Source organism: Dermacentor silvarum, chromosome 8 (genome assembly GCF_013339745.2).
Source record: "Dermacentor silvarum isolate Dsil-2018 chromosome 8, BIME_Dsil_1.4, whole genome shotgun sequence".
In the NCBI taxonomy this organism is placed as follows: domain Eukaryota; kingdom Metazoa; phylum Arthropoda; class Arachnida; order Ixodida; family Ixodidae; genus Dermacentor; species Dermacentor silvarum.
This window is the reverse complement of record NC_051161.1, coordinates 47,580,692-47,607,588: the sequence shown is the minus strand read 5'-3', so window position 1 is coordinate 47,607,588 and position 26,897 is coordinate 47,580,692. Positions and strand designations below refer to the sequence as shown.

At 47.2% G+C, this 26,897-nt stretch overlaps 1 protein-coding gene across 1 annotated transcript in view; it reads right to left on the bottom strand.

Annotated features, from left to right (window-relative positions):
* LOC125939703 (serine/threonine-protein kinase NLK-like) overlaps positions 1-26,897 on the bottom strand; it is a 94,249-nt gene that overhangs the window by 2,330 nt on the left and 65,022 nt on the right. The window contains exon 2 of the mRNA XM_049671822.1: positions 196-573. Within this exon, the coding sequence (XP_049527779.1) occupies positions 196-345 (150 nt within the window). The 5' untranslated portion in view covers positions 346-573. The remainder of the gene's footprint in view (positions 1-195; positions 574-26,897) is intronic.

The window sequence follows — 26,897 nt, the reverse complement described above, 5'->3', positions numbered from 1 at the left end:
CGCGTCTTGGTGAAGCTTGCGTGCGTTTGCTTCGACGCGGTATTGTGGCGCAATACCGCGTCATGCTGAGTGTTTATCATGCTGAGTGTTTTTTTTTTGTTTTTTTTAGCGCTGTAAGTAAGTACAAAAAAAAAAAATACTCGAGCCAACTATAGCCCAGCTTTGCGACTCGAGTGAAAGTTGTGTCCTCCTTGCCTGATGGTGATGCATGTACTGGTGTGGCACGGGTACCAGCGGTCTGGTGCCCGGCACGTAAACCGGTGGGCCCGGATGCAGGAAGGCCGCCGACGCGGCGCTCGAGCCGTCCTGGTACGATGGCAGGTGCATGGCGAGGTTCTGGAACATGGCTGTTGCCCCAACCGTTGGTGCTAATGTCTGCAGCTGCAGCGGCCGATGCAGCCTTAGAGTGCCCCGCGCTCGCCACCGGCTCTCATGCCTAGCTCGAGTCGCGTCTCCCCGTTACCGGCTGCTGTTCAGCCCGCGGCTTGACGGCGATGAGAGTTGGACAATCAACGGGACCCGGGGCGTCATTGCCGGAACACGGTTGACGGCCGAAGGACTCGGAACTCCATCCTGCACAAAGACAATAAACGACATGAAAAATTGACACTCACTTAAGTATCCTTACGTTATTTGAATGCGAAAGCATTATGACTTCTCTAATTCATTGGCTACGTCCGTGATACGTGACGTCACACAATGTCACTTGTCCTTCACAACTCCACCTTAATGCACCTTGCTATAATTTGTACCAACCTTAGTCCACTTTAATCCATTTAAATCCACCTTGTTCTAATTTGTACCAACCTTAATCCATCTTGCTCTAATTCGTACTTTATCCACTTTATACTACCCTAATCCACTGCATTCACCTTCATTCACTTTACTCCACCTTAAGCTACCTTGCTCAAACTTGTTCTAACTTTAATTCTGTATTACTACTGACGTCATACAAGACGCTGATGTCCCTGATGATGATCTTTGGTACTACGCGTACTAGCTCGCTGCCTACAACGCCGGCTTCTCTGCCTCATGGGACATACAATGCTTTCGCATTAAAATGTTTGATACAATTTGTTGAAACCGTCGTCTTCCATTATAGTACGGGGAGGTCGACGTAAACTTCGCTTCTCGCCTGTCACAGGCAGGTGTCGGTCGCCACATTGCAGACTTCCAGCTTTGGCCGTAAAGGTATCAGCTATTTTGCTTAATATACCGGGACAGCGGAAAAAAAAGTGTACGACGTTGACACCGGAAAAAGGGTATGCAACAGCAACAAACTCTGATAGCGTCATCTAGCGACGCAGAGTTTAACCACGCAGAGCACACAAAGCTAATACTGCAGTGACGTATTAGTGACGTTTAATCAAACGAAGCCGAGAGTAACGTTGTAGCTATAGTGCAGTCACAGAGGAGATGCCTGATCTTCTCCTCGCTTTACACGCATAGGGGGTTCAGTTACAACGTAATAACTGGCGCCTGGAGAAGTGTATGGTGACCCAATCAAAAGGAGAAATAAACATCAAATAAGCATTGAACAGTCATAAAACAGCAAAAACAAGCACTCATAACGTGAAACGTTATAGCTTTGAGCTTTGCAAACGAGAAATTGCGTACAGTCAAACCAGTAGGCAGTTAAGGTAATTAGAAAATAGCTTCAACGACATTTAGAAAATCGCGGAAATCAATGACATCACTTGGCAGCTTATTCTAATTTTTGGTTGTACTGAAGAAAAAAAAGAATATTTAAAAACATCATAACGACCTTGGTACGGTCGTATACGTCCTACTACCCCGAGTTTCGCCATTCTAGAGCAATTTTGAGTATACTGCGAACGACAATTTGTATATAGCAAACGACACACAAGAACTTAGGGTGATTTAAAACAGCTTGAACGTCGTTTAGGAAATCCTGCGATTCAATAACATCACCTGGCAACTTATTCCGATATTAGCTACTAGTGCCCACCTTACTTTTCTAGGGGAGAAAAAAAACTAACTTGGCTTCCAGTTCATAGCTTATTTTTCTTCGTTTTCCAGTGAGAAGCCCTCGAACATTATATGCTTCTATTTTTCACCCTCTTTGAATAGCGCGACCTGCAGTGACCGGCCGTATACTCTGTTTTGTTGTCATGGTTCTCCTTTATTCTGCGAGATCTGTCATCTTCTTCCTTCTTTCCTTCCTATCTTCCATTTCCATGTTTCGGTCCCCTTCTCCTTTCTGAAGAGTATACGCAGGCTTTGCGCCCCTTCCGGTGGCGGTTGCCTGCTTACTCCTTGTTTTGCCTTTCACCTCCTTCAGGCATATCAGTGTTTTCAAACCAAACAATAAAAAGGTCCGCCTCCATCCCACCCTGTGAAAGTGGATGTATATATATAGCGAAGCTGGTGCGCGGACGTTAGACGACGTTACACAAGCACCACCACCGCCACAAGCAACGTACGTCACGCCCGCACGTGTGCGGAAGGGCAGCAAACATCGTCATTCTTCTATAGGCCGTCCGCCAAGCGCAAGTGCCTTATTGAACTTGATTTATGTTTAAAAGTAAACTGCGTCAGAAAATGCGTAAAGTACGACTTACACACAAGCTGCAGACATGATAGCTTCGGATGGTTATTCCAATATACGAGAAGGCGTAATTCTGTTTACAGGGTAACTGAAAGACAAAGCTTTTTTTTCCAGCTGCCATTTGAGGTCCATTCGCATTCATCCTGATTCTTGTAAGCTCTCCGCCTGGCGCAATTTCGCTAATGAACTAATTGAATTTCTCAAAGATGTGTCAGGAAATTTGTACAGTACGACTTAACACAACCTGCACACCCGATAGCATCGGATTGTAATTGGAATATAGGAGAAAACATAATTCTGTTTCGCGGAACTCAAACACAAACCCCTTTTCGAGCTGCCGGCCTTTGGGTGAGCACGCCACGAAAAATCGCGTCCAACTAGAGTTGAGGCTAACAATTTCGCTTTAATAATTGTATTGAAAAAAGAAAAAGAACATTAAAGAAACATTAATGTGACACTAAACAACCCCCCCCCCCCCCCCTTCCTCCATCCTAGCCCCGAAGCGTCGACATTCTAAAGCCTCAAGAATGGCAACGGGGGAAACCCCGGGAAGGCACTCCGGTCACGTGACTCCGACAGAATGGACTCCTCATGCCGCGGCGCATGAGGAAGATATCCTCAATAGAATTTAGGGAATCCTGCGAATGAATAACATCCCTAGGCAGCTCATTGCAATGACAATGATGACTTCAAATTATGATTCGAATAAGAAAAACGCAAGAAGATTAAGAAACAACGTACCGACACTAAGTACGACCTTACTTACCCCCCCCCCCCCCCCCTCACCCCTCTTCAGACTCAACCATCGCCATTCTAAAACGGCAACCGCGAGAACCACTGAGGAACCCGGTCACGTGACTCTAACAAAATGGGCTGCCATGTTGCGGCGCATTAGACAATATTCTCAATAGAACTTAGGGAATCCTGCGAATGAATAACATCCATTGACAGTTCATTCCAATGACGATGATGACTTCAACTTATGATTCTAATAAAAAAAAAGAAAACGAAAAAAATGAAGAAGATTAAGAAACAATGTAGCGACACTAGTACGACCTTACGTATCCTCCTCACCCCCTTGTCAGTGTCATCCACCGCCATTCTAAAACGACACCGCGGCAACCACGGGGCAGCCACTCGGGTCACGTGACTCCGGCAGAAGGGTACTTACGGATGAGAGAGACAGAGAGAGAGCGCAGGCGCGCTCCGCGTGCTACAACACGGCGTGCGGGCCGACCATCGTTCATCGTCGACGGCGGGGGCGAGGAGGCGGCCGAGCGCGCGGTTATGGCGAGGCGAGGCAGCATGGTCGACTGTTACAACAACAATTGCCGCGGCGGATAAGGGGGGTCACGTGCGTGGCGGCAGCAGCTGCTGCGGTGGTGCCCTCTACCCAGTCGGGCCCCGAGGCGGCGGCGCGGGTCCAATCCGCAAGCCGGGCCGTGCCTCGGGGGCCGAGCCCGGGGGAGGAGCCTGGCGCTCGTAAGGCGCGCCAAATGTGAGGGTGCATAACGCGCGAGAGACCCCTTCCCCGGCTCCCTGCTGCGTGCACCGCGTGAAAAACCGAGCGGACGTTCGCAGCTGTCGCGAGGATTCCCGCGGCGTTTACCGTGGACGTAGAGGTGTAGAAGTCGCTACGAGACTGGCGTTTTAAGTGGGGCTGATCAGTGGGAAAGAAAGAGAGAGAGTTTAATGAAAGTGAGATGCGTCAGCCTTGCGCTGTCAAGCTGAGCTTGGATACTTCGGATTGGGTGAGTGAAATTATTCGAAAAAAGAACGTAAGGAATTGACTAACTGGTTATCCGGTGCTCTTCTTGACTCTTCCCCGATAGGAAGACCTAATGGAGCCTCCTGTACACAACGGACGACCCAGACCGTGGGGTTGTATCTCTCTCTCTTTCCTTCTCTCTATGTCTGCGTAATCTTTTCATTCTTGTGACTTTTGTTCGTTTGATACTCGTCGTCTTCCCTGTGGTGCCCGGTCTCTTTAGCGCCTACTGCATGCAGCAGCGATTATAACTATAGTCACTGCTCTTTTCAATAAAATGCAGGCCGGCGCTTGTGTCCCTTACACCTTTCTTCGTCCTCGTCTGCTGTGTGTGTCTGCAAGTCTTCAAGATATGGAAGGGCCACGTAATAAATGTAAAGAATCAATAACTGATATAATAAAAACAAAGAAAAAAGACAAGTCCAGGTGTACGAAGGTCAAAGATTGCGATTGTTCTTTTGCTTTCTGCCAGGTCCCGCACATAGCCCACGGAAAAAAAAGGGGGGGGATGGGGGGGGGGGGGGCTGCCCCTAGAAGCGCTGCAAATTCTGTCACTTTACCTCCCCCTCTCCTCTCTTCCCAGAGCGTGGAAGAAAGGGGAAAGGCAGGGAGGTTAACCAGATGGGAAGATCCGGTTTGCTACCCTACGCTGGGGAGAGAGGGGAGGGGGAGGTAAAGTGACAGCAAAGTAGAGATAGAAAAAGAAAGGAGCACAGATACACAATCACAATCGGTCACAGGTGGCACAGCATAGTAGCACTTGCAGCACTATAAACATCTCGTTCAGGGCTACAGCCGCAGGGTAATTCGCTAATACAGCTGAAGTCTTATTCTCCTTTAGTGTGTATACGTTTAGCTATAGTAAGTAATCTTGAAGCCTTGGCGAAGCGGCGCAGAAACGCTGGTCTTGCAATCAAGTAGTCAACAATGCACCGCCACAATGATGTGGAGCCAAATTCACAAAGGTTTTGTTTGTAAGAACTCTTTTCTGATTCGTCGGCGGCCTTCTCTAATGATATGTTTGCTGTCCTTATTGGACTGTTCTTGTTCTTACGAACTTTATTAGCGTAAGAACCTTTCGTGAATACGGGCCGTCGTACATACAAAATGCAGTTGCAACATAAAACAGAACAATATACAGCACAGTTATACAACAAAGTCGCGTCATCACATACCAGTCAAAATAACACGTGATTACGAAGACACATTACAACAATAATGCGAACAGCAATCTCACATAACCAAGAAGCACTTCAAGCAACGATGCTTATACACGTATATACATTTCTCGTGGAGCCCGGTCGAAGTTTTTCTTCCAGAAGAAGGTAGATTTTATTGATAGGGAAGACAGAGAGGTCGACCTCAGCTAGTGTGCTCTCGTCTGCTACTCTGCACTGAGAAAGAGGGAAGGGGAGTGAAAGTACTGGAATCGATGATGAACTTCCTGCAGAAATGCCACACGAAACTCGAGCTCCCAAAGAACGTGCGCTCGCCCTTCGGTGCGTTGTGAAACGATAGCCAGTCGGGAATAGGTGCGATGTCATCGTTACGCTGCGCGTCGAGCGTGGGTGAACGACACGAAACTTGCCTCTCGCAGCCATTATAAGACTTCAAACTTTCGCAACCCTCTCTCTTCCTTTTTAAGGAGACGAGGGGGAGGGGGCTTGTAATATGGAGCGCATTGTGTTTCTAACGCTGCATGCGCCGCTTTAATCATTGCGTAATTCCGTCAAGTTTATCCAGAGAGGGACAGAGAGAGATCCATTAACAGTGCAGAACAACGACTCGTCTAAGGAAGAGTTCACTAGAAACAATGGGGAGGGCCGGGTGCGCCCATGGCGTGCAGTGCGAGCGCCTCTTGCTTCCTTGTTACAAATATATACACGGAGAACATTCTTGGCCTTTGCTACTTGTGTGCGTGTGTATGCGTCTGTTTGTGTTAATCGCAAGACGTATACACTCGTATACTTGACACTTTCTGTCCTTGTGCGCGTTTGTGTGCCTGCTTGTTTCGTCTTCGCCGAATCCATATACAGGGTGTTTCACATAACTTGAACCACAGGAGCATCTGCAGTTGGCCCACCCAGTAGATACGCTTATAGTTCAAGTTACGTTACTTGCCCCCCCCCCCCCCCCCTCACACGCACACTTCTGAGAGTGGGAGAAGGGGGGGGGGGGGGGGGGCGGAGGGCATGTGTCCCCCTGCCCACCCGGTAGGTCCCTGTGGTTCAAGTTACGTGAAACACCCTGTATAAGGGACCTGCTTAGCTATACCTTATACCTCAGCACATGCGTGTATGTATATGTGCACATTGGCGAGCATGTTTGTGTACGTCGTTGTGCATATAGGGATTGCACTTACAGCCCTCTGCTTGGGGGCGTGTTTGTGTCATACCTCTACAAAAGACGTGCTTATAGCCTCTTGCTTATCAGTGCGTGCATACCTGCGCGTTTGCGTCTATACTGGGAAACAAAACACAGCAACGCGCAACGTGTGTGCATACAAACTGCAGCAGCGACCACGTCGCTCGAATTAAGCCCTCCTCCGCAGAGGATCGAGGCGCTGACACGTGAGGACGTGCCACCTGGTGTCGTGAGAAAAAAAGGGCCGCGCGCACTGCCTTCTCTCGTTCCCAAGCTTTCCTGCGGACTCCATCCTAGATCACATCCGGAGATAAGCGGCTGCAGGCGAGCCATCTCTTTAAATCTTGACGTTAAGAACCGGGACGTATATTTCTTCTCGTAGTATGTGTACGAGTCTACGCTTCGGAGGAGCGCGGATGTGTGTACACTTATATACGTTGTATGTGTGTGGTGAGTGTGTGTCTTACGCTGAAGACGTGACGGTCAGGAGTCGACGAGAAGCCGCGAGCTAGAAGCCGCACGGTATCGCGATTAAAGCTAACGAGAAACAAAGGTATACCGGCGAAGCATACTGAAAGGGATGCCGGGGACTTACTTTAAAAGAGCCGAAAAAATAACAAAAGGAAAAAGAAAAAAAAAAGAGGAAGAGAGGGAAAGAGTGACTCCTCAATTTCCAAGCCTAGTTATAGTTTTACGAGCTTTTGTATTCGCCGAGCGTGAACGCTGGGCCAGCGCCGAGCACCAATTAGTAGCCACGGGCATTCGCGCCACTCGGTAGCCGACGAATGAACAAGACGAAAACAACAAAACAAGGAGCAGACGCTCTTTTAGTTTATTATTATTTGCCAGTTTCAACTTACTCGAGCGCGCGGCGTAATCTCGGCAAATCTGCGCGGCCTCCTGGCTCCGCGCGGAGTGCATGCTCTATGCAGTCGTTGTGCGACCAGTCGCATCCGAGTGCTATACCGCATAGATACTAAGTATCTCTTTGAGCGCGTGCTCCGTGACCCGAGCGGTGTACGCCTTATAACGTGCTCGCGGTGGAAGTGGAAGGAGATTAGCTTATAACAGCATGCTGCCAACGCGCCGTTTTAGCTATACCGGTTTGGGAGAGCCGGTTATAAAGCTGTATACGTGGAAGACGTCTCGTTCCCTGCAGCCGCCTTCTTGGCTCAGAGCCGTCGTATACGTACACGGATTTTCCCGTGTATTTGCACATTCAAGTGCGAACCCTTGTACATTGTAATACACATCGCCTTCCTTCAATCCTCGTGAAGATACCGTAGATATGATAACGTAAATACTTATCTCGGATATAAAGGCACGCGGAACTGTATATGGAAGCAGTTTGAGCGTATTCTTGCCGTCGGCTTTCGTGGAAACTGGTATTAATTTTACCTCTAGACCGCTGTGTCGTCAGAGGCGACGAAAAAAAAAAAAACATTCGTGAAATGCGTTTCGAATACTGCGACATGACTTGGAAATCCGGAAAGTACATAGAATCAACATTCCAACCTATACCACCAGGTGCCGTACCTTCATCTAAGGGTTTAATCAAAGGATAGCGGTTCTTATACGATAAGAAACACAAGATGGTTCATTTCTCCACGTACACATAGAGATTTTGCCTTCCGCATCTTAGCACGCGTGGTATATTGAAGCAAAGAAAAAAAAATAAACGTTTTTTTTTTTTGCGTTAGTAACATATACCAATCGGTAATGAGAGCCGACTTGAAAAGCAACGTAGAGTATATGCAGGCTAGAAAATTTTTAAGAGCTCACATCATACTTTCTGGCGAGAATCAATTGAATATTATGCACGATTTTTGCAAAGGATGTTCGATAGATACTTGCCCTTACCTACCCATCTGTATTTTTAGCGGTTTTAACGCGCATTTCATGGAGGGAGAGCTTGGCCTTCCTTTTCTCAATAAGTACAGTCACGAAAGGATACTTCACAGCAGCAAACAAATACAGTATTGAGCTCTAGACTAAATTGAAATCAAGATCAGAGGGGCTGTGTTAGGTAGGACTATTTCCCACCGATTGTCTACGTCCTTATCACAACGAGTGGTCAATACCAGCGATAAGGTAGGCGTGGTGCCGTGGTAGCTGATGAAAACCGTTACGAAATTGTTATAGAAATTGTGTTGTGTTTCTAATAACATTGCTGGTCCCCATAGACATTATGCTGAGATGCAGTTGAATATCATGCATAATTTTTGCAAGGAAATTCGAAGGGCCAAAAGAATATAGAAAACGAAACGAACTGTTACATAATACGGCCTCATGACCGGTATAATATAGCGATTATATCCCAATGCTATTTTTTTTCGACCTTCATCAATGCTCCGAGAAATCCACGTTATCGCCGGTATCGCCACCTGCCGCGAACGGTGAATGATAAGAAAGGAATGGAATCGAGCGAAAGCAGTTCTTACAGATACCGGCCAGGTATAGTTTGGCAGTTTCATACAGTTTTGGTGCATACATAGTGATTGGAGTTTTGCAAGAATCGTCATGTTTTACAATGTTAAAATAACATGAACTTGGTACATTTTACGTTTCTGCGTTCCGTGATGTTAATGTGGAATATACTAAGTCATTCCCGTTCAAGTCTCCCACAGCGACATGGGGTATGCTTACAAAAGCCTGTAACGAAATTCTGCTTGTTTCTACTGACTTTCTACTGCATTCAATAGCCTCTCTATAAAAATGCAATTGAACGCCAAGCATGATTTTTAAGGGTAGTGCCTGTAGCAGCACAATAAGCATGTGCCAACGTATACCCCCAGTGATGGGCGATATTCGCCGTACATTGTACAGTGCTGTCTCGATCAGCGTTGGATTAGCTCACAATGCTATACTTGAGCCATGACATGGCACCATTTAGTTGTGGCTACTTGGCTAATTTTCTGATCTGTGGCTATATAGTATATATGTTAGTCTCTCGGCCATTCTCGGAACTTGGTGACTGTACACTTCTGAATCTGGGACGTGGGCACTTTTTGTACAACGCCCACAAACCCTGTCGGGTGGAAGCTCTCACTGCAGTCACTGCCCGAGGGAGGGGGGGGGGGTTGTATTCTGTAAGAGTCCACCTAGTGGACTGTCCATTTCGGCTGTCGCTGATTGGCTGCAGCTGTACGAGTGTTTAGGAGACTGGTTGGGGGCACCTGTCTCTTCCTCACTCGTGCAGCTCCAGCCAATCAGCAGCGGCCGAAATGGACAGTTCACTAGGTGGACTCTACAGTATACCTCCCCTAGTAATCCCCAACACGGAGGATCAAAATGACGCTGCGCCCACGTTTCTAGAACGTGTTCTCTACTAACCCTGGACACTGCACCAGCGAATGGAGCACTCCCCCTCGAACTAACTCCTGCAACGAACAATGGTGAAGCGCCTTCGTTGTGCATATTAAAGGGGCATATAAAGAGAAATGCTAATTTAGACTAAGGAGTTAACCACATCAGACGGTCCACTACAGCCATCGTCGGAAGAACCGAAGCTGCAACCACCCCCTGTAGAGAAAGCATGGTTATATTTACGAAAGCAGGTCAATCATCATGGAGCTCATATAAAAGAGTGTCGTGCACTATAAATACTGTCAAAACACGTCACTGACCACGTAGATGTAATAGGAGCGTTTAATGACAGTTCTACTGCTGAGCAACGGGGTTTCCACGTGGCGGCCGTATGTGGGTCAGTGGAGGGAGAGAGAGATTGATTGACAGGGAAGCCTGCCGATAGGGGGCGGGATGCAAAAATGCCCGCATGGCAAGCTTTGAGTGCACGTTGAATAACGCTATAGGTGTTCAAAATTAACCCGGAGCTTTCTACTACGGGACCCCTCATTAGCTCTGTATTTCTTTGGGACTTTAAAACCCCCATCAATCAAGCAGGAGTTTTATTAGTGTTACAGAAGTTAGCTTAACCACGTACATCTGGTGACCTGCTTTCGATACTTGGAGTGAATGATGAAAAATAAGACGAAAACTAAGGAAAGCGAGAGAGAAAGAAAGAAAGAAAGAAAGAAAGAAAGAAAGAAAGAAAGACATACAAGCAAGCAAATAAGCAGACAAAAATGCAGATACGCAAGCTCGGGGACCTCACAGGGCATGGCTGCGGCTTGCATCATCATCATCATCATCATCATCATCATCATCATCATCATCATCATCATCATCATCATCATCCTGTATTTATGTCCACTGCAGATCACACTGCACTGCGATCTCCAAATATCCCTCTCTTGCGGCTTGTGTACCGCTTGTCAAATGTGCCTTTGATCAACAAGATGCCGAATCACTGCTGGAGAAGCATGTACAGAAGAAGGGGGCATATAATGGACAAGATTAGGTTAGAGGAAGCAAAACGTTTCACAGGGCCGTTCCCTAGGGTCTACCAGCACGCTCGTCTTTTCAGGAGGCACCAAGCAGTGACCTTATCCTCTATCCCTCCCACTGCCCTCGTGGATCTACTTCCTGGGGGTGGAGGCTTCTTATGGTTATTTTAATAAACGTTGTAAAAACAACAACAGAATTAGTGCTCTTTTGTGGCCCCCCTGCGACATTCCAGTGACTGCTTAAAGCGAAAAAAAAAAGAAAGAAAGGAAAGAAGAACTGGCGCTTCTGAATCTGAACACTGACTAGTATACTATAGTGCAGGTCAGTGGCCAATGACAGAAAAAAAAAAAGACGAAAAACAACAACGCAGTAACGTTTAATGAATCTTTACACTTGACACGCGTGTCCGTGACCTGTTTCACAAACGAATCCGGTACTTCAGCTTGACTATTTTAACTCAGCATATTATAGACGAGGTTCAGTGGAAGCATTGGAGTTGGGGAGATTATATGTATCGCGTAAAACACGATAACCGGTGGTCTATTAGAGTGGCCGAATGGGCGCGAAGGGAAGGGCATGTGGTCTATAGGGTGGCAAAGGGTTAGATATGAACTCGCGCTGTAAGAAAGTTTGCAGGTAGTGCGTGGAGTTGCCTGACCAAAGACAAGTTTAACTGAAGATCTCCGGTTGAGGCATTCGTCTTGCGTTAAACTCGAACATATATGCTTATGATGACGGCGACAGATGAAGCTCAACTGGGGCCGAATTCACGAAGCTTTTCGTTCGCAAATTCTGTACGCTGTTAGCCTGCCGCCTTCGATAATAGTCTGTCAGACAAATCGGCTGGCCCGATCTTACGAACAGTCCTAGCGTAAGAACTATGGTTGAAGCTGTTTGCATGGAGGCGCGGCCGGGTAAATTTTTTGGTATACAATTGCACTTTCTTTCGCGTGTATACTGCTAAGCATGTACCATGAAGCGCAGCTTGCTAGTCGGCAGAATGGACAACTGAGCTAGTTGGTTTACTTGCACCTTGACTGCATACTGTTATAGCGCACGAAAGACGAAAACGAAGGGATAAGACAGGACAATTTTCTTTGCGAAGACAGGAAAGCGCCTTGTCCTGTCTTCTTCTGCCTTCATTTTCGTCTTCCGCCAGTCGGCTTTCGTCGTCTCCAATTCTACAGGCCCTGCTGGCCACCGTGAAAAAACACAGCTATATATAGGCATCCGCGGCAGGCTATACGCCTCCAGCCCTTAGGCCTCAGATTCCTGCATCCACGAAGTCGGTCGTCAACGAAACCGTAAAATCGTTCTCGCTTTGATCTGTCGTCTCTCGTATATAGTGTATATCCGGCTTTAGAGCAGTGTCAGCGGTTGCCGCGCAGATGCTGGAAGCGATAGTAGACCAAGGTTCTTTCGACACGTCTGGAACTATAGCTCGAGGTAACAGACGTCGAGGCGAGCAGACGACGTTAAAAAAAAAAAAAAAAAAGCGCGCAAGGTAAACGCTATACATATATACGCGAGCTATAGCTATGGAGGGACGTGATAACGAGCCCGAGGACGAAATCGAAGACATTTTATAGGGACATTTCGGGGGCAATGAATGACGCATGGTTGAGACATGCCTCGACAGCTCCTAAAGATAAGAGCCGCTCGAGCGAGGTATCCGGTCGAAATCGAACGCCAATCTCGCGTTTCGCCCCCGGGACTCCCGCGGAAACACACAACGCGTCATCAAGGAAACGTCATCGCGCAGGGGGCAAGGCTCTGCGTAATCAATTTCTCTCTCACGGGCGGGAGTTGGAGAGAGAGAGAAAGAGGGGGCTGGTCGGGTTGTTTGCTCGAAGCTCGGTCCGTGCGAAAATTAATGACTTGCTATGCTCTGTCTTATAGACTCTGTGCAGCGAAGATATAGCGATAGCCTACGGATCGCATCAGCTGACCAAAATTAAAGGGTCGCTATAAAGAGTCAATTACAAAGTTAAAGACCTAAGTGAATTTATATGCGGCTAAAGCATTCTCTCAAAAGTCTGTATTCGTTTATTTTGCAGCATGAACTGGAGAACAAGAGTATAAAAGAAATTCTGTCACGAAATTGTCACGAAATTTTCACGAAATTCGAAATGTGTTTTTGTATATTTTGACCGTTATGGCACCGTAAAAGTTCTCGAATCTTGACAAGTTCAGTCTCTGGATCCTTAAGAACGACTATAATTTGGTTCACCAAATTGATCGTGACGTCATCGACGCCGTCAAAGTCGATGACGTCGCGCAGAGGCGGCGCGGGAGCTTTAAGGAGGCGTCGCCACGCGCACGTCCTCCATTTTCGAGTCTTTTCTGGCTTAGCCTTCTATCACGGCAAGAGTAGCCAAGCTTCTTTGTAAATGAATAACTTACAAATACCGTTCAACTTATTTTCTTTCTCTATATGACGTCCCTTTAAGAGAACCACAAAAATGGGCATGTCATCCATTGTCCAGTCTCTAATCGCCTCCCGCGCGACGCCGACTGAACGGAAACTTAACGGAGGCATTAGTGGCGTACAATGGGCGATGCCCTCCTCCACCTCCCTTCTCTGGAACAAGCAGCCGGCTCTATAGCTGGCGACTGGCTGAGCACGAGCCTAGCTTCGCAGCAATGTAGAGTTGATGAGACGGAGTGTATAGGTACAGTATACATCCTTGTAGGGTTATAATCCGTTCGGGAAGTGAGCCGTAGACGTTTACGTCTACATACGGATCTTCATCGCAAGTTGAAAACAGCGCCGCCCTCCCAAAATCCTCACTTCCGCGCCAACAAGATTCTTTCGATGCCGAGCGGAAGGTCTATTAAACCGTCGACGACAAACCGGATGGACGCGTATAGGAAGATCGTTATAGAGATTTAAGGCGGGAATAAACTTCATTAACCCACGGTCGGGTATGCAGAGGTGGCAAGAGGAGGATAAAAGCCGGATGTTTTTGGTATGACAGCTGAAATGTAGGATTCTGAAAGAGAAAAAGAAAAAGAAAGCGTTCCCGCGTCGTTTCTCGCATGCGTATATATAGTTAACACCAAGAGCTTGGATATCAAACCGGCGATCACTGTCATGGGGTGAAACGCCTTTTCGCTGTTTATGCTTGAGTGTTATAAAACGGGTTTTATAGACAGCTGCACGTTGGAGCGGCAGGCTGGTCCTAACGCTCTCCCGCACCCCACATAAAAAAGAAAAGAAAACCAGTAAAAACGTAGTAACTGCTTCATTTACATTTTTTTTTCTCTGGCTCACTTTATACAAACGTGTGGAGCACAATCGATGTGGATGTCTATAGTTAGTAAACGCAGCTACACAACTTGTCCACCCTGCGCTTTGTTATTCCGTACGATGACGACCTTAAGGCGTGACTGCGTAAAATTAAAGACGTTAGCGCACGTGGCACAACCGAGGAATTGAAGCCGATGAGTTCTCAAGGCGTGTTCACTTATACGAATCCAATTCTTCCCTCATCGGAATGTGGCCATGCACCAAGACTGTGAATTCGAACACGTAATCTATATAGCGCTCGGTGGTATTTAGTACCATACACTGTAAACTAATTTATACCCTTAAGAATGCACAAGGGTGTGAATCGGTCTATAAAAACTAACATCCTTACACCCAGGTGCATAAGGGTGTAAGGTTACACCCTTATGAGTGCTCCCTTACACCTTTAAGAATGCACAAGGGTGTGGATCGATCTATAACTCACACCCTTACAGCTGCAGCATGGACCGTACCGACGTTCCCCAAGTTTTTCCACACAGAACTTCATTATATGTATAATCGAAATTAATCTCCGCTTCAGGTAGATACAGTGGGGGCTCCATGAAAGGTTCCTGTCAATAATCACACCTAAGAAGCGGTGAGACTTCTGGTATGTAATAGCCTGGTCATTGAGAGAAACAGGGTACGGTGTCACGGGTTTGCGCGTAAAGGCAATGAGCGCACATTTTTCGATGGACATAGTAAGGCCTTGTTTTCGGAGATACGAACAAGTTAGGGTGGCTGCCCGCTGAATTCTTGCGCGCACTTGAAGACGAGTCACCGCAGAAGACCAAAGACAAATATCGTCGGCGTAGATCGACAGGTGTATTGTATTGGGTAATAGCTGTACAGAACACTGTTTCTGGGCTTTTTACGATACAGCTTGCCGGTTTTGGCGAACACATGCAAAACAAATATTCGTACCCTCCAAAGTTTGCAAGGCCAGGCTCTGCGTACATGTGTTGGACTTCCACGATGCGCCTAGACTCATGCAACAATTGTGATTGTTAGAGAATACTTGATTCCAACATACATCACGGTTGACAACCTCAGACCACACATTCGACACCTGTGTCGCGTATCCAGTCATCACATTGCTGCTTTGCCGGCACAAAGACCTCAGGCCACGTTTTCTAAACTTGTTGCGATACATCGAGGATGCCTTCCATCGGGATTTACACCAGCAGCAAGACCACTGTCACCGCCATGGTGTCTACGGCAGTCACAAGTACACCTCACGATTCCGGGAATTACGAACAAGCTCCGTCATTCCACGGTAGCTCTACGACAGTTGACATTGTCATTGCTGAACGATGCATATGAATTAAGGACGCAGGTTTACACCGATGGATCTGTCTCAGCCACCAGCTCCACAGGCACTTTTATCATCCCGGCCTTACAAGTCACAAGGAAGTTCAAAGTGTCTCACATGACGACTTTCTACGGCAACAGAACTTGCCGCCTACGTGCTGCTGTTAATCACATCGTAGGAACACCACCTCGAAAGTGGGTCATTTTTTGTGACTCCAAGGCAGCCCTTCAGAGTCTGCAGTCAGCATTACGACGCAAGACACATGAACAACTGGTGTTTGAGACCAAAGAGATTCTCCATCAAGCCCTCATGAACGGACATGACATCATCTTTCAATGGCTGCCGGGGCACTGTGGCATCCTCGGTAATGACCTTGCTGATGATGCCGCCCGGTCAGCTCATAAGGAAACCCTGACTGTTCCTATACCCTTATCAAGGACAGACGCTGCGAGGGGTCTTCGTTTACTCTCTCAAGCCGAGACAGAAACGTCATGGAGCAGCCCGATTTTTACGAACTGTCATCTCCACCAGGCTGGATCCTACACTGAGGCTACAAATTCCATCGAACTTCCCCCACCATGATGCAACTTTACTTTGCCGCCTCTGGTTAGGGGTGGCTTTTACGAAAGCGTACTCATTCCTTCTGGGCATGTCCGACACATCAATCTGTGACTCGTGCAACTGTGAGGAGACGGTGGAACACGTGTTGTGTTTTGGTCATCTTAATGACACCGAACGTGACATTCTCCGGAGTGTGTTAAACCGATTAGACAGCAGACAGTTTTCAGAGACAAAGATTCTTGGACCGTGGCTCCACGCGTCGCAGGCTTACAAAGCGACGCGGGCATTGTTGCAGTAACAGTTCATGAAGTCGACTTGCCTCAGTGACCGATTGTGAAGTGTTGGACAACCGCACGTGTTCATACTGCGAGTACTTTCTTCCCTCTCTCTCCTTTCTTTTCATCCCTATAAACCCCTTCCCCGTGTAGGGTAGCAAACCGGACGTGCTTCTGATTAACCTCCCTGCCTTTCCTTCTTTTTTCCTCCTCCTCCTCCTCCACACCCTTACACCCGGGTACATAAGGGTGTAAACTTTACGCCCTCATAAATGCACCCTTACACCCTTAAGAATGCACAAGGGTGTAGATCGGTCTATAGCTCACACCCTCACACCCGGGAGCATAAGGGCGTAAATTAGTTTACAGTGTAATACGCACCACAAAGCTTGGGACGGCGGTGCGCGTGCTCGCTTTCGAAGAGAAACACCCCTCCGTTCGCGTTATGTAGAGCATTTGTCACCTATACAGTGTTCGCACGACAGTGCACACGTACGAGCGTGCTAAACGCGCTGACAGAGAGGAAAGCCGCGGCGTGGTCGAACGCCTGAGGGTAGGGCAGTTTGACCGGCGCCATCGCCGCCGAGCTTCACGGCCATAGGGAAGCCGTGTACGGCCGCCGTGGATAGCCGCAGGCCGAGGCGTTGCAGGGGCAATTATAAAGCCGGCACACGTATACACGTACACACACGTATTCCGCGACGTCTCTATATAAGAATGTTGCCTTCATTATTTTTCTTTTCTTGTCTTTCTACCTGCCTTCCCAAGCACGGTCTCGCGGCCGACGGAACTTCCCACATACACGTGAGAGCTTGTTTAGGCCTGCGTCTATTCGTTTCTCTATTTTGTCTCCGTGTGCTTTCTTTCTTTCGTTCTTTCTTTTGTTCGTTCTTTCTTTGCTTCTGTACGTTGCCTCGTTTTTCTTCGTAGTTATACGTGCATTGACACGTTTTGCGCATGGGATATCGCCGCAGGAGCTATAGGTGCGCGTGCTCGACACGACAAAATGAGGCTCTTATTTCGCTCACAGAAGACGTTCACAGTAAGGACGCGTTGTTGTTGCTGGTTTTACCTATGTATAGTTAGTCAACGCCTGGTTATAGAGATGTCTCGAGAACGGGACGTTCTTAAGGGGCTCGTCTGGAATAGCGATCACTTCTTTCCTTTTCGCTCCAATGCGCGTTCCAATAAATTTCAACGCGCCAGTTTTCTTTTTTTATAAGACAAACCGGACGCCGACGGTGGTCGTGGCAACTGCATTTACAGCGCCAGCCATGTAAATCGATGCTCTGAAAAGGGCCCTCGCTCTTTAGCGTTTTCGACCATGGCCACAATTTCCATTGTCGAAGTGTGATGCTGGCGAGCAAGTGACTGAAGCTGCCGCGCCGCAGCCGTTAGAGCGGTGCATTATAACGGTGCACACAGATCTTGTTTATGAGCCGAGCGCTGCAGCTTTATCTGCACTATCGTCGGTGCCGATTTCGCAGTGGAGCTCGGCAGCCAGTGAAATATAGAATGTCGTGTCCGTTCTCGAGCGCGTGGTGGTGATCCCTTGTCAACTTAAGAAATTCAGTAAAAACGGCCCACCGCAAAATGAAACTGCACTTGTTCTTCGTGACTTCGTCGTTAGACGTCACGGAAATGACCCAACCGAATTGTAACTGAGGTTGAACAGCGCGAATAAAACAAGGACACGAAGAAACAAATGACACAGAGAAGTGCTGACTGCGAACTGGAAGTTTATTTGAAGTTCACCAGCCATTTTATACCTTTCGCAGCATAGGCATACGTATACACCAGTAACATATACATCAGCAAAATCAATTCGTCTCAGTTATAGATATGAACCAACTAGCCCTCATCAAAGATGTTACTAACCTAATTGGCTTTTGCGCATGTGCGCAAATTCTCCTGTAGAGTTGAACAGCGGTGCATGCATTCGCCACTGCGCCCTTTAGTTAATGTCGCCGCTCGTTTTTTTTTTTTTTTTTTTTTTTTCGCTCGATTTGCTTCGTGTGCTGCAGTTGCCACGCACGTGAGCGAGCAGCAAGCCTGCAGGGTACCGTTCTGGATCTGGACATTGTCAAATACCACGCCATAATGTCAAATTCGCAAATCTTGACAGTTATGATTGACTCGCATGCAGGACTGCTATGCGGTCTCTTGTTTGGGCTCAAACGCTAATGTGGCGGAATTTGATGGTTATCCGAAAGGCAGCACCTTAAGAGTTGGATTCCTTTTAATCTCCAACAAGCTCCGCCCTTGAAATTTCAGCGTGCCTTTTCTACTCACACGAAATATTATTGGCCAGCTTAAGGAGACCATGCTTAACCACAGCTGGCACTCTCCCTCTCTTCCCTAACGACGATACTTTCTTTTTTTCTATCCGATAGACCGGTAAACACCTCTTGGAGCCAAAACCTTCTTTGCGCACGTAAAAGCGACTGGCTGCGATGAAGAGATTAATTCAAATTTCCTCGTTGCATAAGAGGCTTGCATACGGAGACCACTATCACGGGCATCGCTGTCGCCTGGGTCCCGCGTCTAATTGTCGCATTCCGGGTTCTTCCTTTCTGTCCTCCTTGCGATCTAGCGATTAAGATCTGCACCTCCGTCTATACATGACCACATTTCTACTACGCAAGCGCGACCTGTGTCGGTGCCAGAAAAATTGTCGCAGGAAAACGCTGTCGAGCAGGACGACAGCGAGAAGGGCCCACGCAAAGGCAGACTGGTCTAGACGCATGCGCCGCGTCTCGTATAATGCATAGATTACCTTCAGATGGATGGCGACTAAGGTTGTCATCGGCATCCATTCTTTCGCAACCGTTTACGAGGTAAATGTGGTTATTCCGCTTACGAGTACGTTCAGTTACGTTATAACGATGAGGGCAAAAAGAAAAAAAAAGAACGAAAGAAAAGAAAACTAGAAGAAAAGGAAAAAGACTCTCGTGTACCGTGGTTTGTGATCCGTGTTGAGATTTGGGCTTGTTAGTATACGTCATCATGAAGAGGTTTCGATGTAGCGAAACTATAGTACATGGATGCGGAGGGAAGAAGATGAGATAGACACACAGCGCTAACTTCGTTCGCTAGGAGGAGGAGGAAAAACATTTATTGAAAAAAAAAAAGTGAGAAAAGAACACGCGTCTTCCTGCTTGTGCGGGGAGGTGCCCTTAGTCAAGGGCTCACGTTCGTTAAATCGCCAACTTCGTTATCGGAAGTCAGTGCTGTGTGTCTGTCTTGTATACTACCTCCGAATCCATGAACTATACAGTTGCGCCGCACCCAAGGGCGCACTTTGGATGCAGGTTAAAAAGGAATTTGAATTGGGATAGATAACGTCTCGAAACTACACAGTTGATTATGGGGGCCACGGTATATACAGTGGAGGGCTCTGGATTATTTTTTCACCACCCGCGGTTCTTTATAACGTGCACCCAAAGCACGGTATACAATAGCGTTTTTTTTTTTTTGGATTCCACTTCCTAATAGGAATTCAGCCTCCACGGCCACGGGATCGAACCCGCGTCATCATGTTCAGTATAGCGTGACGTCATAGCCACTGAGCCACCACGCCGGTTCAAAAGTCAAAAGTAATCTGCGGTCCTGCTCTATTGAGTCCCTCGAAACCTATCGCGCAGTTATTGAACGTTAACACCCATAATTTAGTTTATATCACGTATGCACTTCTCTTAAGCAACAAGGTCTGTACAGCCGAGGACCTCGATTTTTTTTATTATTATTAACAAGCAATTGAGGCCAAGAGACAATGAAGCCAAGGAAATTAAGCACAGAGAAAATTCACTCTGCTTTAAAACTGAAATTTAAGAAACGAAAGTTGGAAAGAAAGACACCTCCTAATTCCCGCGGGAAGTTGTCATTTCTTCAACTTTTCTTCAACTAGCATTTCCTTTTTTTTTCCTCATTATTTCTACATTTCAATTTAAAAAAGGGGGAGGGGGAAATAGAAGGAAAGGCGTCGTTAATTTCACCTATGCTTCTCTGGGATTCATTGTCTGTTGGCTCGATATAGTTCGGGCTCTTGAGGTCAACGGCTTCGTCGATACGAGAAGCATTACACTATAGAGTAACACATATGAAAAACAAGGTACCTTGTTTCCAAATGCAGTGCAAGGACCGACCGGTGCACTATTCCTGCAGCCGTGTCACCGACGTTGCTTCCTCTCACAGTCGAACGTAAACTATCCGGTTTTACGATACAAACTTATCTCTAATGGTAACCGAAAGAGAAACAATAGAAAAGAACCCAAAGAGGAAAGAAACTCGACTGCAAACTCCGCGAGCTGTAAAATAAGTTTAGGGGAACGTGTATTGCATTCAATTCGCAGTATACAGCCCTCCACGCCACATAACTTGGAACATCCAAAGAAAACCGCGTGTCCTAGCCCGTGGGGAAGAAGATGGTCGGATAATATCGGCAAGAAACACATGGCTTCGACTACGTATTTGATCACGTGGACGATCACGTGGACGCTCGTTAAAATTTCCGCCGGGACTTGTGTGCAGCCGAACGTGACTGATTTATCTGGCGGTTGCTCGCAAATGTCCCCACGCTATGGTTGCCACGTCCTCGGCGACAGCAAAATGTAGCAACATTGAATAGAGGTTGAAATAAGGGGAAGCTAAGATGTATATACTACTATCAAATGTTTGCCGCGGACACAACAGCTAGTATTACTATTACTTGATACGAAAGACACCAAACGATATCTAGCAATGTCCCACGTAAAAAAAGAAAAAAAAAAGTGTTTTCTTCGTATGAGTGCACCTTTTTTTTTTTTCTTTTTTTTTTTTTTTGTCGCCATGTATATTATGTTGTGCTGTTTCGTTCGTGCGCACTCTTGCTTTGATAGTTTTCTTGTAATGTCGTTGTGTCTTGACGGTTATGTTGTAGTGTTGTATGTGTGCATTCACTGCTATACAACCTCGTTATATATCCACACTGCGAGCATTATGATCGTTATTTAATAAGATCATGTTTGCTACACCTTCCGCTCAGGAGGCCAAAAACAGGCGGCGCGCCGCGCATTCGCGAACTAACATCTCCTTTTCTATTATTTCAATATAAAAAAAAATTAGCGGAGGCGCAATGCTAAAGAGACAACGGAGCTGATGGGCACCTAGCTGGTCCTGGCTTTTAGGGCTAGGCTAAGCACTACCAAGTCATCCCCAGCATTTTCCGGAATTTATTGATTATTGATCGATTATCGATTAGCTATTAATCGATTACTGACTAAGCTTAAGTAGTCCCAACCATGCTTAGCTGGACTTATCCAGGCTCAGCTTCGCTGGTTCACAGGGGTATGTGGAATTGCGCTTGGACCCTTTCTGCACGACCTCCAGCATCGGCCCACATTTTTTGTGGATGACTAACGGAATAACGGCCGGCTTAAACAGCTCCGCTGTTAAAAACAAGGGGCTACTTCAAAAAGAGAGTGTCACTCAACGCAACAATCCCGTGATGGCGTGCTTGAAATAAGAAAGTCAAACGCAAAGCCACTACGAAGCGAGAGAGAGAGAGAGAGCGAAAAGCTTGTTCCCGCTTAAACATAACGTGACTGAACAAGACATGCACCGCGCATATCGGCGCGAGCTACACACAGTGTATATACGTTTCGCAAAGCTGGCGTAACGAACACGCCGAGATTGCAACAGCGCCATCTGGGACAACACCAACGCACGGCCAACGCAAAGCACTGTACACACGCGCCTTGTTTCACACAATACGCAACCGTACTGTGCGCGATCACTGCAGTTCTGTACAATAGACGCGCTGGCCATTCGTATTCACGGCAAGCCGCAACATCGTATATTAGAGCTGGATTTATTCTTCCTCTGCCGTTCAGCTCACGTGGGCGCGTTGGCGTGGCTGTACGTTATATAGTTGCGTTCAGTGACAGCCACACGCGATTTTGTATGCATTGCACAAGTGGACGTGTATACGGCGCTATAAACCGCGCCACTGAGCAGCTTGCTGCTACGCCCATATCGCTTTTATTAATTTCTACGCGCTGTCTTTTGAGTCTCGCCGTAGCTCTTACTGTACTGCTGCTCTCGTTGGAGAGGGTTTTTACGGCCGCTGAGATCGTCTAGACGGCATTGCGTTACGTCCAGGGCGCGAGCGCGCGGCACATGTACAAATGACGCCGCCACCGCCGACGACGTACGGCGTCGCGCCAGGCAGAGAGCACCGCGCACGGGGCAATAAAAAGAAAGCCCGCGATTGCGGCTGCAGGGCCCGAAAATCCGCGAGAACGAACGTGAGCCGGCGTCGGCAATGATCCACATCGCGCGCGCCCTGCGAAACGCGAGCACTGTAGCTTTCCGAGGCATGCTGCGGGCGCGTGGGTTCTTTTATTATTTCCGCGCACAGTTCTTGCCTTGTTTATTACCGCGCGTGTGCAGTACATATAGACCCCGCGCACATACACGAACGCAGACGAACAAACGCAGACACACGTGCCCGAATACCGGGCACGGCTTCTTCATCGGTGAAGCAGCGATATTGGGGAGGGAAAAAGGTAGGCGAAGGGGTTGCGGTTTTGGCGACAAAGCTGCGACAGAGAGAGATCCTTTTGCGGCTGAGCTGGTTGCATTTGTGCGGGGTCGAGCGCACTCAGGCAGATTGAATCGGCCCGGTTAAATAGTAGCGACTGTATGAGAAAAGCAGAGCTGATCTGGAATCGTCGGTGGCTATAGATAAGGAGTGGCATGTGTATAGAAAAAGAGAAGCCATGGAATCTCGGCTCTTATACGTGGTTTGCACAGAGAGCAACGTGACTTTACTGTTGTGTTACCGTAACGACAAGGGCGTTGCCCTGGAATTTGGACCACTGGGGGTTCTTTAACGTGCACCTAAATCCAAGTACACGGGTGTTTTCGCATTTCGCCCCCATCGAAATGCGGCCGCCGTGGCCTGGATTCGATCCCCGGACCTCGTGCTTAACAGCCCAACACCATAGCCACTAAGCAACCACGGCGGCTAAGGATGAGAGTAATAAACTCAACAAAAATAGACGCATAACCATCGATGTGCTCCTCAAACTTGTTTCGATGAGACTCGCTGATCGTCGCTGTCTTCAAGATATACAGAATGACAGCGAGATAAAGAAAGATAAAGATCACGGTGAAGTGGGAGAAGCAGATGATTAGAAGATTAAAAAAAAAGATATTGATGACGACGGAGATGAAGATGAAGATGTGGAAGGAGACCATAAATGGTAATTAGGCAGAACGGAAAAGAAGAAGAAGAAAGAAAGAAAGAAAGAAAGAAAGAAAGAAAGAAAGAAAGAAAGAAAGAAAGAAAGAAAGAAAGAATAGGAGGGAAGACGCGATAGCGAAGAGTGGTGGAGAAGGACAGAGCAAGAACCGCGTCTCGGTATAGACAAACATATATAGAAACACACAGACGACCCGTCCTCTCTTCGTCCACTATTTTCCAGACGGCGTGCGAACCGTTTTTCTTGTTTCTTGCCCGACACGAAGCATCCCGACGACAGCTCGAGCACGGATTCGGCCTCGATGGATATCGCGGTGATGGTCGCGTCTCGCGCGGACCAAGTCGCGCGGTAAGGGTTCAGTGACCGTGATCGAGTCGTTAAACTCGAGCTAAATTGTTCTAATTGGCGGCAGATCGTCCCGAGAGACACGCTCGAGGTGCGTGTACGCGCGAGTGTTCGTGCGTATATATACGGTGTATACGCTTATAACGTTCGCTCCTCTTTGGGACCACGCGCGCCAAGCGGTCGAAGTACTCGTTTAATATAGCGCCTGTCGCTCGGGGGCCGTTTAGGGTCTCGCCGGCCTAAACGGCTGTTCATTAGCGTGTGTGTACGCGGGCGACACTTCGAGCTGCGTATCGGTGCCGAAGATCGGGGGCCCCCGCGCGCCAGCTGGTTCGGTAGATCGCGAGGAGCGACAATGTTGCATGCCAGGGTCCGATACCGACGCCCCAAGCGGCCGTCCCGTTGATAAGCCTGCACTGAAATCAGTGTGCGGTAGTTCAGTATGCGTGAACGTATGGACGAAAAATGCATATATTAGACGCAGGTGTTATACGGAGTGCAGGCTGCAGTATTTCGGGTCTCTTCGTATAATCTGTCCGTCTGTCCACTTCGTTATCTTGTTGCCTTTGCGCTTCTAGCTACCGCGTCCGCGCCTTATCTTCAGTTGTTCGCGCCCTCACATATATCTATTTAGACAGTCTACACAGAACGTCTATATCTCGAAGCGACGGTTAAGTGTACTCGAAATATATAGACGCTTTAAACAGAGTGAGAGAATAATATATTCAAGCGGTGGATCGAGACCTAGTGAGGGAAATGGGAAACAAGAATGGAGATCGGGCTAACTTATTTGTCGCACGATTCACTCTGGAATCTTCACAGGAGAAGCTATACAGTAAGTTAAACGTCTTTACTGCGAAGTGTGATTGTCTATATATGTATAACAGCCTGTATAATTGTAACCTTGTACTTTTGGAGGACTCATATATCTATGAATTTTCTGTAAACAACCGGTTAAAGTATAGATCACAAAAAACCACAGAAAACGGAATCGCTAACGAATGTTAACTGTAGACTGCACTATAGAGACGTTATATATATATATATATATATATATATATATGCACGATAAAACGACAGGTCTACATGCGGGCGAAAGAGGCTTAAAAGAAGTCTATATAAACAATCTGCAGACTTCTTATAGGGCATTTTTTTTTTGTCCAGGACTGTGTTCACATTTCGAGAGTGTCTTGTATACTTCCTTTCTTTTCGCGCTTTCATCAACAAACAAGATGCTATCGGCACTCGGAAAACAGAGAACCGCAGATTGCTTGTCATCGCGGTTGGCTAAATATAACGCGGCGAAACGTATATAGCATACACTGCAGTAGCCTCCTTAAAGGGATCGCCAGAAATAGCACGGGTTTAATGTTCCGTGCGATCGCGGGTGAAACAGACACCCGAGAATTTCACGAGTTCGAGATAGATTTTGCGACGCAAACCGAGACAAGGAAGAAAGGAAAGAATCACGTGACGCACTGGTTGAAGTGTTCGCGACGAGCCCCTTACATACACAGTGCAACCCCATCGATTTGAAGACGAAAACAGCGAGTGTCGAGGGAGAAGTTAGGGCTATATACCGAATAACCGTGGCCCTGCGAATGACAGCACAACGTCTGAAGCAAGATGCACCCTCGTGTACCGCGCTTTATGTTCAGAGCGACAGAGTTACAGAGCGACAGGATAGCCAAAACTACAGCCGGAGCCCTCTACTATAATGGCACCGCTAATAACTCGTGTTACTTTGGAATATGAAATTCAATCAATAAATCAATCCACAGCGCCGCCCACATAAGTTACCCCATACCCGAGACAAATGTTATGGTTATACTGGCAGTGGTACGTATATTTCGAGTATCGAGAGCCGTCGGGTGGGGGTGATGAGGCGCCACGGCATTTGTTCGTAAAGCAAAATGAAAGCCTGCATAACTTTCAGTTTTGCATTTAAGAAAATGTCCTATCGTAAAGACATGTCTAATCCTCAAGGTAAAAAGGGAAGTATATAGTGTATTTTAAGCATTCAAAACTTACAGAAAAAAGAAGTATATTTACGAGTTGGCTGTGGCAATGTAGAAGAGGACTCGCGATTATACTATTCCACTCGTTCCCTATATATGTAGGCACTTCCGAAGCTTCTGAGTCGCGCGTATAAAACAATAAATTCTCGTTGCTACACGACGCGCTAGAAAAGAAGAAAATTATTACCGAAAGGGCTTAAGATTGTTTCGCAATAACAGCGAATACGAAGGTGTACGTATAGACTTTTATACGCTTTGCGCTTAGAGAACTAAAAGGAAAGTTTACGGGGTCGCCCGCGAAGGCTGGTCAATTTACGAGCCCGAGCGAGGGTGTCCATGCGTCGCCGATTCGTTGGCCAAGACTCGGTCGATCTATTTTGCCGTCGGCGGTAAAGCGCTTTGAAGTAATGTACGCTCGCGCCAAAGGAACAGCCCCGAAAACGAACATATATCCAGGCATGCCGGCGTTCCTCGCTAATACCTAATACCTGCCTGAAATCTTTTTTCTTTCATTTTTTTTTCTTTATTTTCGATTTAGGGGGCGCCTCAGGTATAAGAAGTGCTCAGCGACACCTTCGTTCAAAGCAACCATCTTTATATGAAAGCGGTTTACTCGAAAAAAAAAGAAGAAAAAAAAAAGAGAAAAAGAAAAGTGAACGAATCAGTGAAACATACGTTTTATTGATTCGTTGATCTGTAGGAAAGACTTTTGCGTCTGGGAGATCATGACTGTGCTATTCAACAGGAGAGCCACAGTTGGCGCGTTTATGTAGAGAAGGCGCGTGCGTCACTTTCACAGTCAGAC